This window comes from Pleurodeles waltl, chromosome 7 (genome assembly GCF_031143425.1).
Source record: "Pleurodeles waltl isolate 20211129_DDA chromosome 7, aPleWal1.hap1.20221129, whole genome shotgun sequence".
Taxonomy (NCBI): Eukaryota; Metazoa; Chordata; class Amphibia; order Caudata; family Salamandridae; genus Pleurodeles; species Pleurodeles waltl.
In genome coordinates, this window is record NC_090446.1 from 134,202,028 (window position 1) to 134,223,878 (window position 21,851).

General features: G+C 45.2%; 1 protein-coding gene across 1 annotated transcript in view; it reads right to left on the reverse strand.

The window, feature by feature from the left end:
- The window catches only part of DUSP15 (dual specificity phosphatase 15), a 64,735-nt gene extending 44,319 nt beyond the window's left edge, over nt 1-20,416 (reverse strand). The window contains exons 1-2 of the mRNA XM_069243370.1: nt 18,812-20,416; nt 15,400-15,433 (exon numbers count right to left, since the gene is read on the reverse strand). Coding sequence (XP_069099471.1) covers nt 15,400-15,433; nt 18,812-18,832 — 55 coding nt within the window. The 5' untranslated portion in view covers nt 18,833-20,416. The remainder of the gene's footprint in view (nt 1-15,399; nt 15,434-18,811) is intronic.
- Between the last annotated feature and the right edge of the window lie 1,435 nt (nt 20,417-21,851).

Consider the following 21,851-nt stretch of genomic DNA (forward strand, 5'->3'; position numbering starts at 1 on the left):
TCCATTACTGTGGCAGACTACAACCTACAATACTTAGGGATCCGACCTGCCTGGCAGAGAACTCTGTGCCTTCTTGGATACAACCTCCATGGCGGCTCCTATATTTGCTGAGCGGCCACCATGTTTCATGTAGCAACTCTGCAAACTTTTTTGGTTTTCAAAAATAAACTCCCAAACTTCTTAAGGAAATGTCCACAACACCCTGGAAAGTTCTTCCCGGTATTTGCAGGTTATTTTTTTCTGTTCAAGATTGTCTGGCTTTTTCTGGAAGATCCGAATAGGATATAAAATGACGGAAGAACATTCACCCTAAATACGGTGGATGATCTGGGGTACTTAGAAAGACAACTCGAAGTTTGTGGGGCCATTAGTCCTAGGTTTCTGCTGGCAGAGCCTGCTGGGGCTCCACCAACCAAAACAAAACTGTTTGACTCTAACTAGAGGGGGAAGAACGTCAGTTTGGCAGACAGGGTTATCTACTGCATTTGTGGTAGCGTACCCTGTCGCCAAACAATAACTGACCTCCAGAGACAGGGGAATAATGGACCCCAATGTACTGTTCCGCAAGATGCCCAGCCCTATATAAAACTATGGAGATTGTGGCTCACGACTGTCAACATATGTGATGAATGGACTTTAATGGATTTGGGACAGTAATTGATTACAGCATAGAACATTTTTGGAGGTTGCCATTACTGTCTCATACAGAAAATGAAAAATGTTACTGCAGGCTAGCTTCCATGAAAGGCTGGCAGTTCTGGGGAAGATTCAGTTATTTACTTTCATAAGGAAAGGATCTTTGGAAGTCACCACATTTCCCTACAAAGGGATGGCCACCTTTGCCTTATTGACACATAGCTCTGCATGGGCTTGGACAAAAAAGAAGCAAAGGTGACTGCTGTAAAAGAGGACTTCACCAGCCGGATGTCCTAGTACAAACTGTGGAACTAGAAAGCTGTAATCAGACAAACATACTTTTTAGTAAAAAGCCACTAACCTCAATAAATGAATGTGTTTAGGATCGTGAAGCTAGGGGTGGGTAATTTTCAATTCAAATGATCCGATTCCTTCATTAGATTTGAAAGCTGTGAGTTAGTTGATATGATAAATCAGTTTACTGCGTAGAAGACATGGTTTTAAGCTCTGAGGAAATAATTATTGCAAACATGTTTTCAAAGATGGCAAAGTATTCCTTTAGTAGAAAAAAAAAAAAAAAAATACTCCACATAGGTCTTTATAGAAATGAATACCCGAATAGCAGGAGTTTAATATCAGGTAATTTGGATTCAAAGTGAAGACCCAAAATAGAATTAAGAGGGATAAACAGAAAGGACAATACATATTACAACACAAAGTTGTTGAGGTTGCTCGCAAAGAACTCGAAATGGGTCGATGAACATTTCGTCAATGTAGTATTTTAAAATGCCTTCTTCAGGACACAAGCAGCTTTTATTACCATTTTGAACATAAACTGTACTACAGAGCAAAGCAAGGTATGCAGTTTACATAGTTAGATAAGCCTGTTTGGACATAGAGTCTTGCAATAAGTACTTTGGTGCCATTTAGTTTCACATGTTTTGAGGCAGGATTGCATCTTCAAAGAAGCCATTCGTGTTGGTAGAATATTACTTTTAGTGAGTTGGTCATTTAATCCAAGAAGGAATTTACTTCAGTGAATATCTAAATTGAAAATATGAGGCAAAGAGGAAATACCAGTGCTACCTTGTTTTTTTGTAACATTATTTGAACTAGTTCATGATTGCCTCTCCTGGCAGAAGAAAATGACTGACAGGAGAGAAATTTCTCACTGGAATTTGTCAGCAGGATGGACTTTATCTTAGAACATATAACTTGTGTAATAGAAAGCTAATAGGAAGCTGTCAAGGACGCACGGTGGACACGCATGGTGATTATTTCTTTTGGAGGGTTCAAACTTGTGGAATAGAGAGAAGCAGCTCCCCCCAGGGATAGCCTAGCCAAATTTAAGTCTGTCTATATTTGGTTGAACAGAACTAAAATAAATTTCTAATAAGATGCAAGAGTGTATAATCAATCCATGTAGGATTAGGATATGTTTCTTACTCAATGATGTTGCAAAGACAAGAAGTTGTAGAAAATGATACAGATTAGAAAGAGAAGATATATTTTTGTATCAGAACTTTGAGCATTAATTTTCCAACAAAAAGTTATAAATCGTTTTGTAAGAACTTAAAGGAAAGAAGGATCGAGAGGAATCTAGAAGCAATTAAAATTAAAATAAGTCAGCACAGCGAATATCAAGGACGATGTGAAGTTCACCAGAAGATCATAAGAGTGCTTGCTTTATTAGAGTTTGATGCTTTGTTTAGCAGACAATGTCCAGTGCAAACTTTTTCTCTGGCTCAGAGACCTCCAGATGAAAAATCTAGGAAACATTCGAACTGCACAAAGAAGTCAATGAAAGAAATATTATGCATAAAGCCAAGTTCAGATGAATGTCCTGGCATCATCACATTCATACATGGAAACAACAGTAGTTTGTATCTCTGTCATATCAATAAAAAGGAGTGAAACAAATCTTGGTGAAAAATATATGTTTGTTTAAAAAAAATATGTATGAAAACATATCAAAAGCTCAAACTCTTAGTGTGAGACTTCAGAATACCAAACTAGAAGCTGCAGAGCTAATCATAAGCTTATGAAACAAATTACAATGGTCAAATATCTCAATATTGAGAGTGATTGAAATTGTGTTGCTGCATGGTATATATTTTGAAGAGTAAATCATTTGTAAAAAAGGTTCCACACCCTGGTCTTTAGGAAGTAAGGTTATTTTAGGAGCTCAGGAAAAAAACTGCAGAATGCTGTAATTTTAATTAAAGATACATTTAGAAAGAGGAAGAAAATATGTCAACACATCAAAATTAGAATATCCTATGTAGAAGGAAGCAGCAAAATACTCTCCCAGATATATATATATATATATATATATATATATATATATATATATATATATATATATATATATATATAAATATATATATATATATATAATAGAGTTGAAAATGTCTGCTGCTGTGCCATTCTTTAAAGTAATTTAAGAACAAAGAATGGCTCCAGTTATTTTCTGCAGGTGTGGGATGTTTGTCAACATTGGTGCCTCTTGTGATCAGTTTTACTTTATTTATAAAACCCAACAACACACCATCACTAGATGGCCATTCATATGAGTAGGGATTTACTAAAGGGGTGTGTTATATTTCATACTTGACCAGTGATGTTCAGGAATGCGGCATTGTGCCACTGTGTATTTGATTACATACACATTTCACAAGATAGATTATTTTCTGCCTTGCATAGCTTGTCAAACTCACAGTTTCAAGTATTAATCATTTTCTGGAAGATTTTGATGTTTACTGAAAAGGGGCATGCAGCACACCTGCCACATTTGTAGTGCCCTCATCACTGCAGCAAAACCCAGAATCCTGTCAAAGTGAGAGCTTGTGCTCCTTTGGGGTATTTCCTGACATGATGATCAGTCAAACCGTGTGTTATTTTCTTATAAAACTCAAATTATTTTAAACATGGGGCACTTTCCTGCCTACAAAAACCTGTACCCATTGCTTAAGATAAGCTTCTTAATTTGATATGGTTAGGAGGCCAAATGTTGTGACAAATGATCAATGACAAGGCAAAATGTTTTGTGATGTATCAAGAAGTGCATCTGGGTTTGTGAACAACGTTCATTTTCAGGCTGAGTGGACTAATTCTTTGGGATAACCTGTGACAGTTTTCTGGCTTGTCATTGCCATAAAGCACAAATAGTTTTCTACTGCAGTTTTGTTTAATACAATGAAATGTAGCATATGACAGGGCAAATTACCTTTCAGGGCTTAGGTTTATTACTTTAGCATTTTAATAGTACGCATATTGTTGTTTGTTTTGTTTTGTGCTTTATAAGTTTTCCTTCAGTGCAAAAAGTAAGGATGTCTAAAGTTAACTTATTCTGTTTAAGTTCTTGGCTTGTATTTTTCTGTCATTTATAAAATACATCAAGAGTTGTTTTGTGTATGGCCAAATATGAAAAATATAATCAATGTGCCTTTTACCAATGGGTAGCCTTCTCTCTGTACTGGTTAACTTACTTTAGAACAATTTCATGATTTGGCATGAATGTAGCACCCATCATAGTGCCCTAACATTTCTGGCAGAGCTTTATGTTTATAGAAAAATCTTTCTTGTCAGTGTCAGTTTAGCACATGAAACAATGTACTCTATGGTTATTCTACAGGATTGTGACCTATCTTTTAAATTATTTCAGTAACCTTCAAAACCACACATGCTTGGCAATCAGTTCAGCCAGAAGGATATTTTTGTTTAAGAACATTTTCAGCCTTATTTCAAATGTCTCATCTGTAAATTGAAATACTAATTTTACAGTTTCACTGCACTTTTTTTGCAGATTCTCACAGAGACTCAATCCCCATTTATGGCATGTTATGGGATTATGTTCACCTGAATTACCACTTTAAGTGAGAATGTTTCTCTTAAAGCAGCAATTTAATCCACATGCTAAGGTGACCCTCCTGACTAAAAAAAGGACTAGGTTAAGTACTGATAATGTTGAACGGGGATTTATTAATAGAAGCATTTCTTTTTGGCGGTGCAGTTTCTACTTAAATGTTCTGACATGAAATGTAACCGCAAGCTACCTCTTCACTGAAAGCAGTCTCTGTGGAGGCATAACAAACACCCCCATATGCTGTGCAGGGCCGAGGGTTGCAAGCCTCCCAATCCCAAAGTAACAGCCTCTAATAGTGCATGCTGCATCCTGTGTCTAGCTGGCACAGATTTTAATTTTTCAGCATACTCGTGCTGGGTGTGAGCTTCTAGCCTTGGCATTCATTACAAACAGTTTTACAGACTCTGCCTGGGAAAGTGGGTGTTGGCCTTCACAGGGAATGGGCAGGGATTTCTAATATTATTAAAAAAACAGGCAGAGCAAGGCAGGCATTGAAGGCTATTATTGCAAGACTGTTATTGCAAGTGTGACAGGTAATTGCAGCAATACTTGCAATAATTGTTTTCATTGTGCCCCGTTCAACCTGTTTATTAGTAACAGAAGGGCAAGTTAAATAATCTCTGAGATGCTTCTAGGCTCTAATGGACTGAACGAATGGGATGCCTTTGGAAGATGCTTATGGCTTGGCTCCAATGAAATGGGCACAAAATATTCACACATCAGTACCCAAAAAATCCTGGCAAATGAAATACCATGAGAGGCCTGTGGTAGGCTGGGCATATGAAGTACTCCAGGCAAGAGAAGAAATTTGATTGGGAAGACTCATGAGATAATGAAGAGAGGGCTCTAATAAACTGGGCACAGGGGATGTGTATTGCACAAGTCTCTTCCTGTTAGCTTGGTATATGGCATACACATGGCAGGCTTCTGGTATGCTGGGTGCATGGTACGCCTATGGCAGGCCTCATATTAGTAAGGACATGAGAAGCCTCTGGTTTGGCTGGTTGGCTGGCCGCATGTGCTATCCATTTGAAAAGAATGTAAGGAGAACCATGAGGCCTTATCGCGAACAGTTTTGTATGTGTAATAGACTAGACAGATGCATGTTTCATTGGCGACCTTTTTGCATGTTTCAATTACACAGAAAGCATTTTTTACACTCCATGTATTTTGCGCTTGCACAAGTGCAAAATATACAAAGGGCAAAAATAGACTTTCTATGGAAATGAAGGGTGCAAAAAGTTCCTTAAAGACATGCACAAGATCTGTTTGCATATGCAAAACTTTCAGCCATATGGCCCCATGAATTTAATGCTTTTGTCAGGTGTTAGTGCCCTGTTCCTACCAGCATCTTATGGCACAGATGAGTGCACAGCAGGTGGAATGGCCAGCTACAGAGAACATTTGACAGGACTAAGGCCAGAGAGCAATCCACACCAAGTAAATTTGTTAGCAGATAAGAAGTCTTTTGATAAGTTCTTTGAAGCTATGAGAGACACCTCTAGCACGGTTTTTCTGTAGTTTGACTCTGTAGCTGCTGATGAACTTGACTCCTATAGACAGCGCTATAAATCAAGAAGCTTGTGGCATCAAGATGTGGTGCAACACCAAGAAGTGGCTTTTTTAACAGAAGGAGCTATAGAAAAGGCAACACGCGCTCCTCTCAGGAGGTCTCCACTTTCCAGGAAATGCGCTCAGTTGTTGTTCCACAATGGGCATCAGGGGCATCGCTATCAATGCTGCAGCAGGCGCAGTGGCACCAGGTGCCAGAGGTGTAAGAGGCCTACTGAATACTGATTATTGCTCTATTTTACTCCTCACCCATCAGTTAGTCTGGCCCTTTTGCCTGGACTGGGGCGCATGGCACCATTGCTACACCACTGATGGGTATACGGATACACTTCAAGGACTAAGGTAGCTCCCATGCCAAAGTGATCGAGATTACTAAAGCGTGAGAGGCAATGAGTTTGTGAGAGAGTATGTGTGTAGGATACAATATGACACCTTGTGGGGCAGCAGAAGGCAGCGTGTCTGGCAGTGTGCAAGTGTGAGACTGCAAGTCTAAGAGAGTGGTAGTGTGTGTATATAAACGTGCATGCATCTGGGTGACCTTGCGTTATTGGCACTGAATTTGTTAGTCAGTGTCACATCATAAAATGGTGAGTGTATGACAGTGGATGTTAGAGTGAATGAGAGTTAGAAACAGTAGGAGACAGATATTGACAGTGAGTGTATGTATGTGAGACAATGTCAGAGGGTACATGACAGAGAGAACATGAAATGAGAATGAGAGTGAATATCTGATGTTGGGGATGTAAAAATAGGCCTAACCTGTCGCTATATTTCAACTGTTTTTCTAAATCTATATTGTGTTTATTCTGTGTTTAACTAAAGTTGTTCAGGTGCAGCAGTTTTCCTTCAAGCGCCGGTGTTTTTTCTATTGTTAGCGGCTTTGCCGCGTTACCGTGGAAACGGTCTTTCAGGGGGGCCTTTGAAGGAGCACAGTCTCTGCTCGACAGTCCGCTTTCTTTGGCTGCGGTCACGCTTGCGCAAAGCTCTATTCTTTCAAGTTTGCCAGCGCGCGATCGGCAGCCTGTGAAGTGGAAGCCTGCCGACTCCAAGCTCCTCAATTTACGCCCGGTGGGGGCTGTAACAATACGTCTAGAGCTTTGCTTGAGGGGATAGTGCCAGGCACCCCCTCCCTCTCCCTTCCAAAGTATTTTTTCAATATTTGAGCTCCTTTGACTATTAAATAACCGGCAAAGGTCTGTTGACCTTTTTGGCACCAGGTTTTCCCCCCCCCCCGCTTGCTGGCCTTTTTTGCAGCATTTTTCCTGGGACCTCTAATTAATATTTACATTTTCGCCATCATGGCAAGTCAAGATGACTACTATGGGGAATATTCAGAGGGCCAACACATGGAGGAACGCCTTGCTGAGGCTCTTGATTACCATGTGCAAGACTCTGTAAATAAGGCCTTGGTGAAGGCCTTGTGCCCTTTTGCTCAGCCTCTATTTAATTTTGGCCGCAGGCATTTTGGTGCAGGCTCGGGGAACCCCACCCCAAATGAGGTTGAAATAAATGAGCCTGGCCGGTCTGATGTGGAACCCTTTGAGCACACCATTAATTCGGTGTTAATTGATCACGAATATGGCACATTTTTTGATCAGGGCTCTGATCCAAAGACACAATCAGGGTGTACTTCATCAGACGCCTCTTCCACATCTGATTCTGAGGATAAGTCCTCATTTGACAAGCACAAAGGTAAGCACAAATACAAAAAATGGCATTATGAGAACCTGGACTTTTCTCCCCCTCTGGCGAAGAACCTGCTTTTTGATCCGGACACTATCATTCATCACAAATCATCGGAATGGAATCCTTGTCCAGAAGTGGCTACTTATGTACAATTCAGACTCAGAAAGAGCTTTGAAAAAGACATTCGTAGTACTCTTCGTTCAGAATGCCCTCGGCCAGCTCTCGAGGGAGAAGTGGCAGAGACTCCTGAATTAGACCCGCATATGATGACGTTTCTTTAAAAAAATTCCAAATACCCGAAGAAGGGTATTGACAGGGTCTGGAGCGGATGCCAGGATAAACTTCTAGATATCGCTGGTCCTCTAACCAAGATCCTGGACCTTGCAGTTTCAGCCAAAGAATCCCAGGAACCCATTGATCCAGACACTTTGTTGCAATGGTCACAAAGAGCCATTTGCTTACTGGACAATGCTAGTTGTTCAATGTCCACGGAACGCAGGAAGTCACTTTTATTACGCATTGACCACAAGCTTGCAGAATTGGCTTCAGCGGATGCTGGGCCGGCTGCTAAAGGCCTTTTGTTCTGCGACAAGTTTGTGAAAGATCTTGCCAAATACCTGGCTACGTTTTCAGCTCTAGACAAGGCCCAGACTTCAATTAAAAGTGGCCTTTTTCAAAGGGCCGGACGTTTCAGAGGTCTTTTGTCAGGCCGTTTCTCCTCCCAGACCTCTCGTCCCTACCAAAGAAACCGTGGAGATTCCAACTACCAATCCAACTCCAACTTCTATCCAAACAGAAGTCGTGGTTACTGGGGTCGCAACTCCAAAGGACCTCACATGGGAGGATACTACAACCAGAATACCTCTCAAACAGGTAAAGCTAATCTCTTACAAAGATGTTATCTTGGGGGGAAGAGTAAGTCTATTTGTTCAAAATTGGCTGTTGATTATGCAAGACGCTTGGGTGTTAGACACAATTTCAGGATATCAACTAGAGTTTTACTCAGAGCCCCAACAAACCGAGATCCCGCCTCCTCTTCATTTTTCCCAACAAGAGATACTTTTCATAGATCAGGAGTTAGAGACTCTTCTCCAAAAAAGGGCGATTGTCGGATCATGCCCTCACCCAAGAGGTTTTATAAGTATGATATTTCTGGTTCAGAAGAAGGGAGAGGGGGCTTGTTTAGTCCTCAACCTGAGACATTTCAATTCATGGATATTTTATCGACATTTCAAGATGGAGGGTATCCATCTTCTCAGGGATCTCCTACGGGAAGGAGACTGAATGGTCCGTCTGGATCTCAAAGACGCATATTTGACCATTCCAATTTTTGTCCCACATCGCATTCTCCTTCAGTTTCTTTGGAAGAACCGATGTTACGAGTTTTCCGCCCTTCCTTTCGGCCTTTCCTTGGCCCTATGGTACTTCACAAAAGTAATGCGACCTGTGATGCAGTGGTTACGAGAGAAAGGAGTTTGCTTGATAATCCATATAGACGACATTCTCATTATGGCCCAAGAGGAGCATCTGGCCCGTCTCCATCTTTCATGGACCACTCAGCTCCGGCAGGATTTAGGGTTCATAATCAACGTAGAGAAATATCAGCTTCAACCAGTACAGAATATAGAATTCTTAGGGTTCAGGATAGACTCCATAGCAACTCTGTTGAAGTTACCACTAACCAAAAGACTGGCTATCAAGAAAGAGTTGAGGAAAGCTTTGGCTGCTCATTCGATTTCCTTGAGGGTTCTTGCCCATCTGGTGGGCCTCCTAGCATCATCTATTCGAGCCATTTTTCCGGGACCCCTGCACTATCGTGCTCTTCAAAGGTTGAAGATCCTTCACCTGCGCAAAGGTCTGGCGTATTCCGAATTGACTGTCCTGTCTCACGAAGCCCGGACGGAACTTCAATGGTGGGTGAATCATATGGAGGCCTGGAATGGCAGGGTTATTTTCGCCTCAGTTCCGGAAGTGATCATAGAATCAGATGCCAGCAGATGGGGCTGGGGTCCCAGGTGTGGCCAGATAGAGACGGGGGGTCGTTGGGCCCCAGAGGAACTTCATATGCATATTAACTACTTAGAACTTCTGGCGGGTTTGTTTGCAGTGAAGACGTTGTCCCCATCCAAATCGAAATGCTGTATTCTCCTGAAAATAGACAATATTTCAGCATTTGATACATCAACAAACTGGGCGGGAACCCGGTCCAGGATGCTGGCAGAGATTGCCAAGGACTTCTGGCATTTTTGTCGAGCACATCAGATTTCTGTATCGGCTGAATATATTCCGGGGAAGGTGAATATAGTAGCAGACTGGAATTCCAGGCACCTGAGAGATGCCAGAGATTGGTGTCTTCACCCCAGGATATTTCAATTCTTGAATCATCTCTGGGGTCCGTGCACAATAGATCTGTTTGCCTCCCAACTGAATTCTCTTCTTCCGCTCTTTTTCAGTTGGAGACCGGATCCCAGTGCCCTCAGCTCAGATGCTTTTCTCCAGAACTGGACGGGGGACGTACATTTCGCCTTTCCCCCGTTTTCCATGATCTATCGACTTCTCTTGCAAGTAATTCGTCAGAGAGCAGAATTGATTCTGGTAACCCTGTGCTGGAAAGCCCAGTCTTGGTTTCCAGTGGCACTGACCTTATGTTGTGCTGCCCCAGTTCAAATCTTCCCTTCGTGGGACCTATTGATGGATCCCATGGGGAATCCGCACCCTCTGATTCTGGAGGAACAGTTGGTACTCGTGGCCTGGAGGATATTAGGGGACCCCCTCAAGGTCCTGAATTTTCAGAAGACACTAAATTCTTCCTTTCCCAATCCTTGGCACCTAGTACCCATAAATGATATGCCTCCACTTGGAGGAGATGGTTGGATTGGTGTGGTTAAAGGAGTGTGGATCCCTTGGGGGCCTCAGTGCAAATGATAGTTAATTTCTTGTCTCATGTTGCAGTGCAGGGACTAACATACAGGACAGTAAATAACTTTAGATCTGCCATTTCAGCTAAACATCCTCAAAATGTTACTTTGCTTAGTTTCTTGCAGAACAGTTTCTGATGTCAAAGCCTTGGACACTACAGGTAGAGTTTTTACTCCTACAGGTGTATCTTTTTGCATCTCTTGGCATGGGCACTGCAGGGGCCCCCAGGGGCCCCACGACACCCCTCACCGCCATCCTGTTCCTGGCGGTCGGAACCGCCAGGAACAGGATGGCGGTGAGGGGGTCGGAATCCCCCATGGCGGCGCAGCAAGCTGCGCCGCCATGGGGGATTCCCAGGGCAGCGGAAAACCGGCGGGAGACCGCCGGTTTTCCTGGTCTGACCGCGGCCAAACCGCCGCGGTCAGAATGCCCTGCGGGGCACCGCCAGCCTGTTGGCGGTGCTCCCGCATCCCCGGCCCCGGCGGTCCTTGACCGCCGGGGTCGGAATGACCCCCTTAGTCTTTGTTTGCTTACATTTAAACATGGTGAAAGTGAGTTTTAGGAGGTAAGGCCAGGACTGAAAAGATGCTGTTTGGGGTACATCTCAGGGGTCCTAAAAATGATCCTAGGTAGAGAACCTGTCATCTTGCTGCTGACCACTAAATGTCCCACCTAGTATGCATGGTTTTGCAGAAGACTTTAATTTCTGTTCTACGACAACCTATTCTACGTACCACCAGACTACTTATTAGAAGTCTGTTAATCCAAAAAGAATTGTCAATTTACATGGTATAACTCTCCTAATTTTATATTGAGTTGTGTGTTTGACAAGGACTACAGATTAATTAGGGTCTTGACGAAGGCACTATATAGGCCCACGCAGCTGAAACATACTAAGACGCATCTCCACAACTTTATGTTTTAAAGTGCTAACCATTCCGTCTGCCCCTATTTGTTCTGTGACTCTATTTTAAATCGAATCAACTGATACTGTAGTCCTGATATTGGTGTGTATATTTTTCTATGACACTAAATTTAATTTTTTTATGATTTTATGATAATAAAACAATAATTTATCATCCTCTGTAACAGACGAACAATAATTACTTCTTCATAGCTTAAAACCATAGCTCCTCACAGTAGAATGATTTAGTGTATCAGTTGTTTCTCCGTGATCACCTGTAATAAAGAAATTTAAAACATCTAATTGCACATAGTACTGTGTTTCTAAACATAACTAAAGAACCAATCAGAGAGTGTAACCGGCGGCAGGATCCATGCAGGATTACCTGACAGGCTTAACAATGTGCTCTGGCTAGTGACACTCACCAACACTAGGGGGAGGCACATGACATCAGCCACAATTATGAGTGCTCTTTTTTAGGGCTCAAGGGGATCACCTGTGAGTGACCCTCCACACCCAGGTACTGGGGCTTCAGACTGCTCTCCTATGAGAGGTCCATGAAATCCTCCTGTCAGTGCTCCTCAGTTCTCTCCTATCAGAGCCACTCCCCTACCAGAACATTTCAGGATCCTCCTATCAGAGATTCCACTACTCTCCTATCAACGCTCCTCTGTACTCTCTACCAGAACCCTTTAGTATCCTCCTATCGAGATTCCCCTACTCTCCTCTCAGAGCCACCCTCCTACCAGAACACTTCAGTATCCTCCTATGAAAGATTCCAGTACTCTCCTATCGGAGCTCCTCAGTGCTTTCTACTAGAATACTTCAGTATCCTCCTTTCAGAGATTCCACAACTCTCCTCTCGGAGCTCCTCAGTACCCTCCTACCAGAACACTTCAGCATCGTCCTATGGAAGATTCCAGTACTCTCCTATCGGAGCTCCTCAGTGCTCTCTACTAGAACTCTTCAGTATCCTCTTATCAGAGAATCCACAATGCTCCTGTCAGAGCTCCTTAGTACGCTCTACTAGAACACTTCAGTATTTCAATGTCCAGGCTCCTGTTACTCTTCTGTCACATATTCTCAGTACTCTCCAACCAGAACACTTCGGTGTTCTCCTATCAGAACTTCCACTGCTCTTCTTCCAGATCACCTCAGTACTCTTCTACCAGAATACTTTAGTATTTTCCTATATGAGCTCCGTGTTATTTTCTTGTCATAGCTGCTCATTAATGTCAAACTAGAAAACTTTGGTTTTCTCCTATCAGAGCTATTGTTATTCACCTGCCATAGTTTTTACGTACTCTCCTACCAGAACACTTCAGTATCCTCCTATCAGAGATTCCACTACTCTCCTCTCAAAGCTCCTCAGTACTCTCTACCAGAACACTTCAGTATCCTCCTATCAGAGATTGCACTACCCTTCTGTAGGAGCTCCTCAGCACCCTCTATCAAAACACTTCAGTATCCTCCTCTCAGAAATTCCACAACTCTCCTATCAGAGCTATTGTTATTCATCTGCCATAGCTTCTAAGTACTCTCCTACCAGAACACTTCAGTATCCTCCTATGAAAGATTCCACTACTCTCCTATGGAACCTCCTCAGTACTCTCTACCAGAACACTTCAGTATCCTCCTATCAGAGATTCAACAAGTCTCCTGTCAGAGCTACTTAGTACTCTTCTACCAGAACACTTCAGTATCCTCCTATGGGAGGTTCCACTACTCTCCTATTGAAGCTCCTCGGAACTCTCTACCAAAACACATCAGTATCCTCCTATCAGAGATTCCATTACTCTCCTATGGGACTTCCTCAGTACTCTCCTACCAGAACACTTCAGTATCCGCCTGTCAGGGATTCCACTACTCTCCCATTGGAGCTCCTCAGTGCTCTCTACCAGAACACTTCACTATCCTCCTATCAGAGAGTCCACTATTCTCCTATCGGAGTTCCTCAGTACTCTCTACCAAAACACTTCAGTATTCTCCTATCATCGATTCCACTACTCCCCTATCAGGGCTCCTCAGTACTCTCTACAGAACACTTCATATCCTCCTATCAAAGATTATAATCTGCCCCTATCGGAGCTCCTCATTACTGTCTTACCAGAACACTTCAGTATCCTCCCATCAGAGATTCCATAACTCTCCTATCAGAGCCACTCCCCTACCAGAACATTTCAGTATCCTCCTATCAGAGATTGCACTACTCTCCTATTGGAGCTCCTCAGCACCCTCTACCAAAAAACGTCAGTATCCTCCTATCAAAAATTCCACAACTCTCCTATTGGAGGTTCTCAGTACTCTCGATCAGAACACTTCAGTATTCTCCTCTCAGAGATTCCACTTCTCTCCTATTGGAGCTCCTCAACATTCTCTACCAAAACACTTCAACACCTCCTATCAGAAATTCCACAACTCTCATATTGGAGCTCCTCGGTACTCTCTACCAAAACACTTCAGTATTCTCCTATGAGAGGTCCATTACTGTCCGGTTGGAGCTTCTCAGTACTCTCTACCAGAACACTTCAGTGTCCTCTTTTCAGAGATTCCACTATGCTCCTGTCAGAGCTCCTTAGCACTTCCTACCAGAACACTTCATTATTCCAATGTCCAAGCTCCTGTTACTCTCCTGTCACATCTTCTCAGTACTCTCCAACCAGAACACTTCAGTGTTCTCCTATCAGAACTTCCACTGGCCTTCTACCAGAGCACCTCAGTACTCTTCTACCAGAATACTTTAGTATTTTCCTTTTAGAGCTTTGTGTTTTTCTCTTGTTATCATCTTCTCATTACTCTCTAACCAGAACGCTTCAGTTTTTTCCTATCAGAGCTATTGATATTCACTTGCCATAGCTTCTAAGTATTCTCAAACCAGAAACGTTCAGTTTTCTCCGGTGAGAGCTATTCACCAGTCATAGCTTCTAAGTACTCACCAACAAGAACACTTAGGTTTTGTCCTACCTGAACACTTCAGTATTGTATCAGAGCTCCTGTTACTCGTCTGACATAGCTCCTCAGCACTCTTCTACCAGAAAAATTAAGCATTCTCCTATCAGAGCTCTGTATTATTCTATTGCCAGTGCTCCTCACTTCTCTCCTCTCCTCTCACAGCCACTCTCCTATTAGAACACTTTAGTACCCTCATCAGTACTCTTCTATCAGAACTCCTGTTACTCTCCTGTTGGAGCTTCTGGATACTCTCATCTTAGAGCTCCTGCTACTCTCCTATCAGAGTTCCTCTGTACTCTTCTATCTGAACTTCTTGGTACTTTCCTATCAGAGGTCCTCGGGATTCTCCAGCATCAGTGTTCCTACTAATCTCCTACCATGTCTCAGACTGTTCTCCCACCAGAGATTCTCAGTACTGTCCTATGACCGCTCTCATTTCTCTCCAACAGAGGTCCTCAGTACTCTATTAGAACTCCTCAATACCCTACTCCCAGAGCTCCTAGTTACTCTTCTGTCAGAGCTCCTCTGTGCTCTCCTCACAGAGCTATCCATTGTCTGCTAACAGAACTCCTCTGTCCTTTCCAAGCAGAGCCCCTACATATGCTCTTATTACAGCTCCTCGTTTCTCAACTATCAAAGGTCATGAGTACTCCCCTATCAGAGCTCTCATTACTCTCCTTCCTGGGCATTTCAGTCATCTCCTATCCCAGCTCCTTATTTTTCATGCCATCAGAGCTCATAAGTTCTCTCATATCTGGCCTCCTCAGATCTCTAATATGGGAACCAGTACTCTTTTATCAGAATTCCTAGGACCCTCTAAAAAGAGTTCCTCTGTACTCACGTAGTAGAACTTTGCACTACTCACCTGCAAGACTTCCAAGGTAAAGACTGGGGAGAATCTGTAATCAAAGAAGCAAAACATAGTAGTCAGACATGCTTCCTCTGTGAGGGATCAGCCCCAACCCCACAAGCCTACCCAGCCCCTCTGTGTGCAGCTTCCTCCCACACCTCTTTTCTGAGTGTGTATCCCACCTCTATCTCTTGCGCGAGGGCAGCTCTTACTGTACCTGTTCTGCCCTAGTACCCGCCCCCCCAACACACACATACCTTCTGAAGTGCAGCAACATCCACACACCTCTCCGCGTGATAACTTGGCGCAACTCTCCTACACGTAGGTGCCATCTCGAGGGTACTCACACACATACCTCTTTGAGAGTGCAACTTCACGAACGACTGTTAGACTGCACCCCACACTCTTACAAGTATGACAATTCAGACTATTGCTCGCCCCCAAAGCTATATGAATAGCTTGGGGGCTTTTAATTTCTGGTTTCCCCCAGAAACCAGAAAGACAGTCACCCACGCACTCATCAGCAGCAGACTGGACTACGGTAACGCCCTCTACGCCGGCATCACACTCAAACTCAAATGCAAACTCCAGAGAATCCAGAACACAGCTGCATGCTTCGTCCTGGGCCTCCCCCGCCACAAACAAATCTCACCACACCTCAAATCCCTTCACTGGCTCCCCATAGACAAGAGAATCACATTCAAGATCCTCATCCACGCACACAAATCCCTCCACAACACCGTCCCAACCTACCTCAACGAAAGAGTTAACTTCCACACTCCCACACGTAACCGCCGATCAGCCGACCTCGCCCTAGCCACAGTCCCCCGCATCCAACGCACCACCACAGGAGGCAGGTCTTTTTCCTACCTCGCCCCCAAAACCTGGAACTCCCTCCCCACTGACCTTCGCAAAACCAAAGACCTACTGGTTTTCAGAAAGAACCTCAAGACATGGTTGTTCAATCAGTGACCCTCCCTGCCCCCCCTCGTTCCACCCCCCACCCCCCAGAGCCTTGAGACCCCCACGGGTGAGTAGCGCGCTCTACAAAGTTTTTTGATTGATTGATTAATGTATCTTCAATTAGTAAACAACTCCTGTTGTATTCACCTCTAAATTAGTCAAACAGCTCCATCATGTGGCAAACTGTCATAAGTGCCAGTGTTGACAATTAGGGGCTGGTGCCAAGCACAGGAAACCACCAGCTCAAATTAAGCACTGTGCCACACGCATGGTTGGGTAACTGTAACCCCACACATATCTATAAAAGATCAACATCTCATACATACATCGGGGATAGTGCAACAATCTCATACACTGCTGTATGACAATGAAAGCAGCTCCCACACACATCTGAGAGAGTGGACACTCAAAAGTATCTTTCTGAGGGCACAGCCATTAGACACACTGGGAGATTAGAACGACCCAAAAGCCACACATATGTGAGGATGCAGCCCACCCAGTCCTCAATAATTGTTATCTGCCTCCCACCTTAGCCTGCCCTTTCAATTTTCAGGTTGAGAGAGAATCATAGGTTGCATGGTGACCCATCACTAGAGGTGTGCGAGCGAGTAAATTAACATGGGAAGGGTAGGACTGGGGAAGAAAATAAACATGGCACCAAAATGAATGTGACCCAACCTAGCCAGTCAGATTGCTAAAAAAGTGGCCTACATTTGCACATTGGGGCAGTTTTTAACTTGTAAGGATATTCTTTCATTCGCAGCTGATGGGTGTTACATAGGGCTAGGCGGTGCGCGGGGGTGGCGGACGGGGGAATATTAATACAATTTTTTTTTAAATTAAAAATAAACTCACCTACACAACGCCCTCTGCCGCCGCTCCTCAGTCTCCTCAGCAGGCTGCAGGCACAGGCTCCCAGCCTGCCCTGCGGCCAATCCTGACTCTGCTCAGAACAGCATTAGGATTGGCTGGGAGCGCCCATCCAGGGCGCTCGCAGGTAGACTGGGAGCCTGTGCCAGCTCTCCTCAGCCTGGCAGCAGTGTGCCAGGCTGGAGAGAGCCTACGGCGCTGGCCCGAGAAGGATGGCCAAACACACATGCGCACTGAGGGGAGTGCACAGTGCACTCCCCTCATCCCTGTCATCCCCAATGCCCCCCCTTTAACAATAAAAAGATAATAAACTTAGTTTATTATCATTTCATTGTTAAAGGATTTGCAGCGGTTGCTACTGGCGGGTGGCAGCCACTGCACTCTTTATAAGTGTTTTTCCAGGTATGGGACACTGCATGCCTTTGACCTTGCTGCATGCAATGTTTGTGGTAATAGCAGGGAACTCAACAGCAAAAAAATGGCCACACCAGACTATAAAACAGGCCACACACAGCCATAAAACCAGTCCACGCACTCACCACTCAGACCACCACATCTAGCACTGCCAGTTTGCGCAACAGGCCAGTCCGACCCTGAACATAGAGAGCTGAGCTAAGGATTGGCTTTGGCTCTAAGAGCCCATGCAACAGCAGAGCTGTGAAAATATTTGGCATTTAAATCATGTAACAAACATCATGTTAGAGCATGATAAGGTGTCTTCAAAATTCAAAATAATGTAAGTCTATAACACACCAAGGTGTATCCCTTTGATAAATCAGATGATATATTTGCATTGAAAAATGTAACAGTGAGAGTTTTCAAACAATGAAACATGCCTGCCTTGATCGGCTGATTAAGCTATTAGCGACCTAGGAGGCAAGTCAATTCTCATGTGTACCCGATATGTGGTCTAGATTCTTAGTATGGATGAAGCAACACTATAGGCTATTAAATCAAACACAAAGGAGGTTTTTGTACAGTACACATCCTGAACTCACATATTTGAAGATGCTGTCATATGCGATGATGAACAAAAAAATCAAGACTTGGTTACATAAAGGATTTGCTGAGGATCACACAATTTGGTCAAAATGGGAAGCCTGACTGATCCTAGATTTTCGTGTCAGACTATGCAATTCAGCCACTAGAGGGGAATTTCTTTCTGATATGAAAGGTTAATGCTTTATCCCTACTTCTTGGAGGATGAGATTAGAGTGTGGGTGATGGACTCCACCTTCTAATTTTTAGCAGGTTTTACATAATACAAACTCGCTCAAAGGGATATCAGCATCTGACAACAGACTACATTATACAGTTTTTTAAATCCGCACTGAGGGATATAATGGGATTCGCAGGATGCTGAGCTGAGACCAGGATTCGGAGCTGGTTCCTCATGTTGCATGGTTGGCAGCACAGCCACCAGGACTCATAGCTTCAACGCTGCCTCCCGTGAAATGTTAGCTTGTTTTGGGCTCGAGGTTCCAAGAGGACCTCGATCCGAGCCAGAGCCAGTCATCTGGCTCAAGCCTTTAGTTGCCCGACCGCCTCTCCCATCACTGCCCGCAGTCGAGATTCAGGGGTCACGTCAGCTTACCTTGTTCATGCCGTTGCCCATGGTCAGAACCCCAGAGGAGGAAGGGGGAGGGTACTGATGGAGAGGACCCGGTCCTGGTTTTGTACCCTTCGCCGCTCGGCTCAGCGTTACCTTCCCTCGGTTGCTTCTCGGGTGTGCCGGCCCTGGCTCCTCACCACTTTCAGAGGGAGAAGTGACAGCTGCCCAGTGCCTGGTCCGCGTCCCAAGGAGGAGAGGCGCGTCCTGGTCTCCAGGGAAACGTGACTAGTGTCTGGTCCGAGGTCGAACGGAGCATCGTCTGTGGCTGGAGGAGCGGCTGCTGGTGTCCGATGAATGGCGGCTATGACCCGGCCTAGCAACCAGATGGAGGGGGTATTGATACCCAGTGTTGGCTGACAGTACTCGGTTCTGGAGCCCACCTGAAGGGGCTTGCACTGTTATCTGGAGGAGGGTCGACAGAGCCTGGCACCCGGGTGGAGTGAGCCCTGAAGCGCATCCAGTGTAGGGTGGCTAGTGTCTGGTCCTTGCACGCAGGTGGGGAAGTGGGCCCTGCAGGCGCATCCAGTGTAGGGTACCTAGAGTCTGGTCCTTGCACCCAGGTGGAGTGGGCCCTGAAGTTGCACCCAGTGTAGGGTGGCTAGAGTCGGGTCCTTGCACGCAGGTGGAGGGAGCCCTGAAGGTGCATCTGGTGCAGGGTGGCTAGTGTCTGGTCCTTGCACCCAGGTGGAGTGGGCCCTGAAGGTGCATCCGGTGTAGGGTGGCTAGTGTCTGGTCCTTGCACGCAGGTGGAGTGGGCCCTGAAGGCACATCCGGTGTAGGGTGGCTAGTGTCTGGTCCTTGCACGCAGGTGGAGTGGGCACTGAAGGTGCATCCGGTGTAGGGTGGCTAGAGTCGGGTCCTTGCACGCAGGTGGAGTGGGCCCTCAAGGCGCATCCAGTGTAGGGTGGCTAGTGTCTGGTCCTTGCACGCAGGTGGAGTGGGCACTGAAGGTGCATCCGGTGTAGGGTGGCTAGTGTCTGGTCACTGCACACAGGTGGAGTGGGCCCTGAAGGCACATCTGGTGTAGGGTAGCTAGTGTCTGGTCCTTGCACACAAGTGGAGTGGGCCCTGAAGGTGCATCCAGTGTAAGGTCGGTGGTCTCTGGTCCTTGCACGCAGGTGGAGTGGGCCCTCAAGGCGCATCCAGTGTAGGGTGGCTAGTGTCTGGTCGTTGCACGCAGGTGGAGTGGGCCCTGAAGGCGCATCCAGTGTAGGGTGGCTAGAGTCTGGTCCTTGCACGCAGGTGGAGTGGGCCCTGAAGTTGCACCCAGTGTAGGGTGGCTAGAGTCTGGTCCTTGCACGGAGGTGGAGTGGGCCCTGATGGTGCATCCGGTGCACGGTGGCTAGTCCCTGGTGCTGGCACCTTGATGAAGGGGCCGCTCCTGGTATACAGTGGATGGTAATCAGTTCCCGGTTCTTGAGTCCAGGAGGAGGGGGCGGGGACCTTGGTACATAGTCCAGGTGGCCAATTGCCAGGTCCAATGCGAGCTCTACGTTTCTCCCCGGTGCTCCTGCCACACACACGCACAGTGGACTCGTCCTGAGCTTGGGCTTTCCGAGCCCTGCTCTGGAAGGTAATTAACGTTCATGTACGAAAAGAAAAAAAAGAACTAAACCCCACCCAGCGGCAGCTATGTGCTCTTAATCCGCAGAGAGGTTTGGCAGCTTCGCCCAGGTGTGACCCGGTGCACTGGTTCCAGTCACTCCGCGCGCCTGAAGCGCAAACATTTAACTGGGACAGTGGGGGCCAGAACATAAGTCTTTCCCCTGAGCAATGCCAAGGCCTGAGCTCCCAAGACCCTAACCGAACCACCCTGACCGGTCTAGTGTCCTTCCGCGACCCTGACCCGGCTGTTCAGGGACCCATGAAGAACAGAAGCTGAAAACAGCCCCTGGTTTAACAAAGGTGCCCCTCGCTGTTCCACTGGTAAAATGACCTCACTTCCTTCTTTGGCGACGACGAGTGCCCGGGTTAATGATGAAACCACCTCCGATATTACCGAGAGAAGCAGCGGTAATACCAGGATCCGATCCTATCCTATGAACATCAATGACAGAGTTTGCGGTGTTTATGGCAAGTAGAGGGTGGATTTGTGGATGGAAATGTCCCAGAATGTGATAAAAAGATGCGGACATTGGGCTTACAGTAATACCGATTCAATGTATTTTCCTCATTGGTCCTATAAGGGAATGACCCTTAATGGAAACAAACATTTTAACAGGATCAAAACACTGTCCTTGGTGATGTGTAAATGGTAAATATTTGCTGAAACCAAACTTCTGCGTTTTATTGTTTGTCTGCTATATAGTTTTAGCAGGAAAACTGCATGTCAGTTCGACGTTTGTGACCATTTCTATGGAAAATGTGCTGTAAATGAGAGTGCTCTACCACACCACGCTGCGGTGACGTATGTGTGACAGAGTGCTCCAAAATGCACCACCAGCCACGTACCACCCCAGTACCACGCTCCTGCCACATGGATGTGGTCATTCGCTACACGTTTGAGCAGGCCCGGTTCCACAGGGTGGGCGGGGGGCCAGGCCCTCCCAAGTTGGCCCTGTGGCCCACCCAAGGCCCATCCATGAACAGTAAACCATCACCTGTTCTCTTTCTGAATGAAAAATTCAGCTGAATGTGGCACATTTTGAAATAGTATTACTTCATTATTTTTTACACATCAACACTGTCCTGGAAAAGGTTACACCGCCTATTGCCACTTATATATGGAAATACAGCAACAGGAAACTGAAAAGTGACCAGTCTGTTTGCAAAAGGCCTTCCATAACGCAGCAACATATGTTGCTGCTGGTGACTTGCAATCCATTGGAGCTAGAAAAAATATTTTGTTTTGGTAAAATGTGCAAATTATGCAGCAGATAATGGATTGTGTGGCAAATGTGGCAAATCTATAATAATGCGCAATACGCTGCAGCCACAGAATCGCATACTTCCAGTGGCCCTGCCTAGGGCACTTTATTAAGCAAACAGAACACTGATAATTGAAATGTTTTGACTTGTCAAG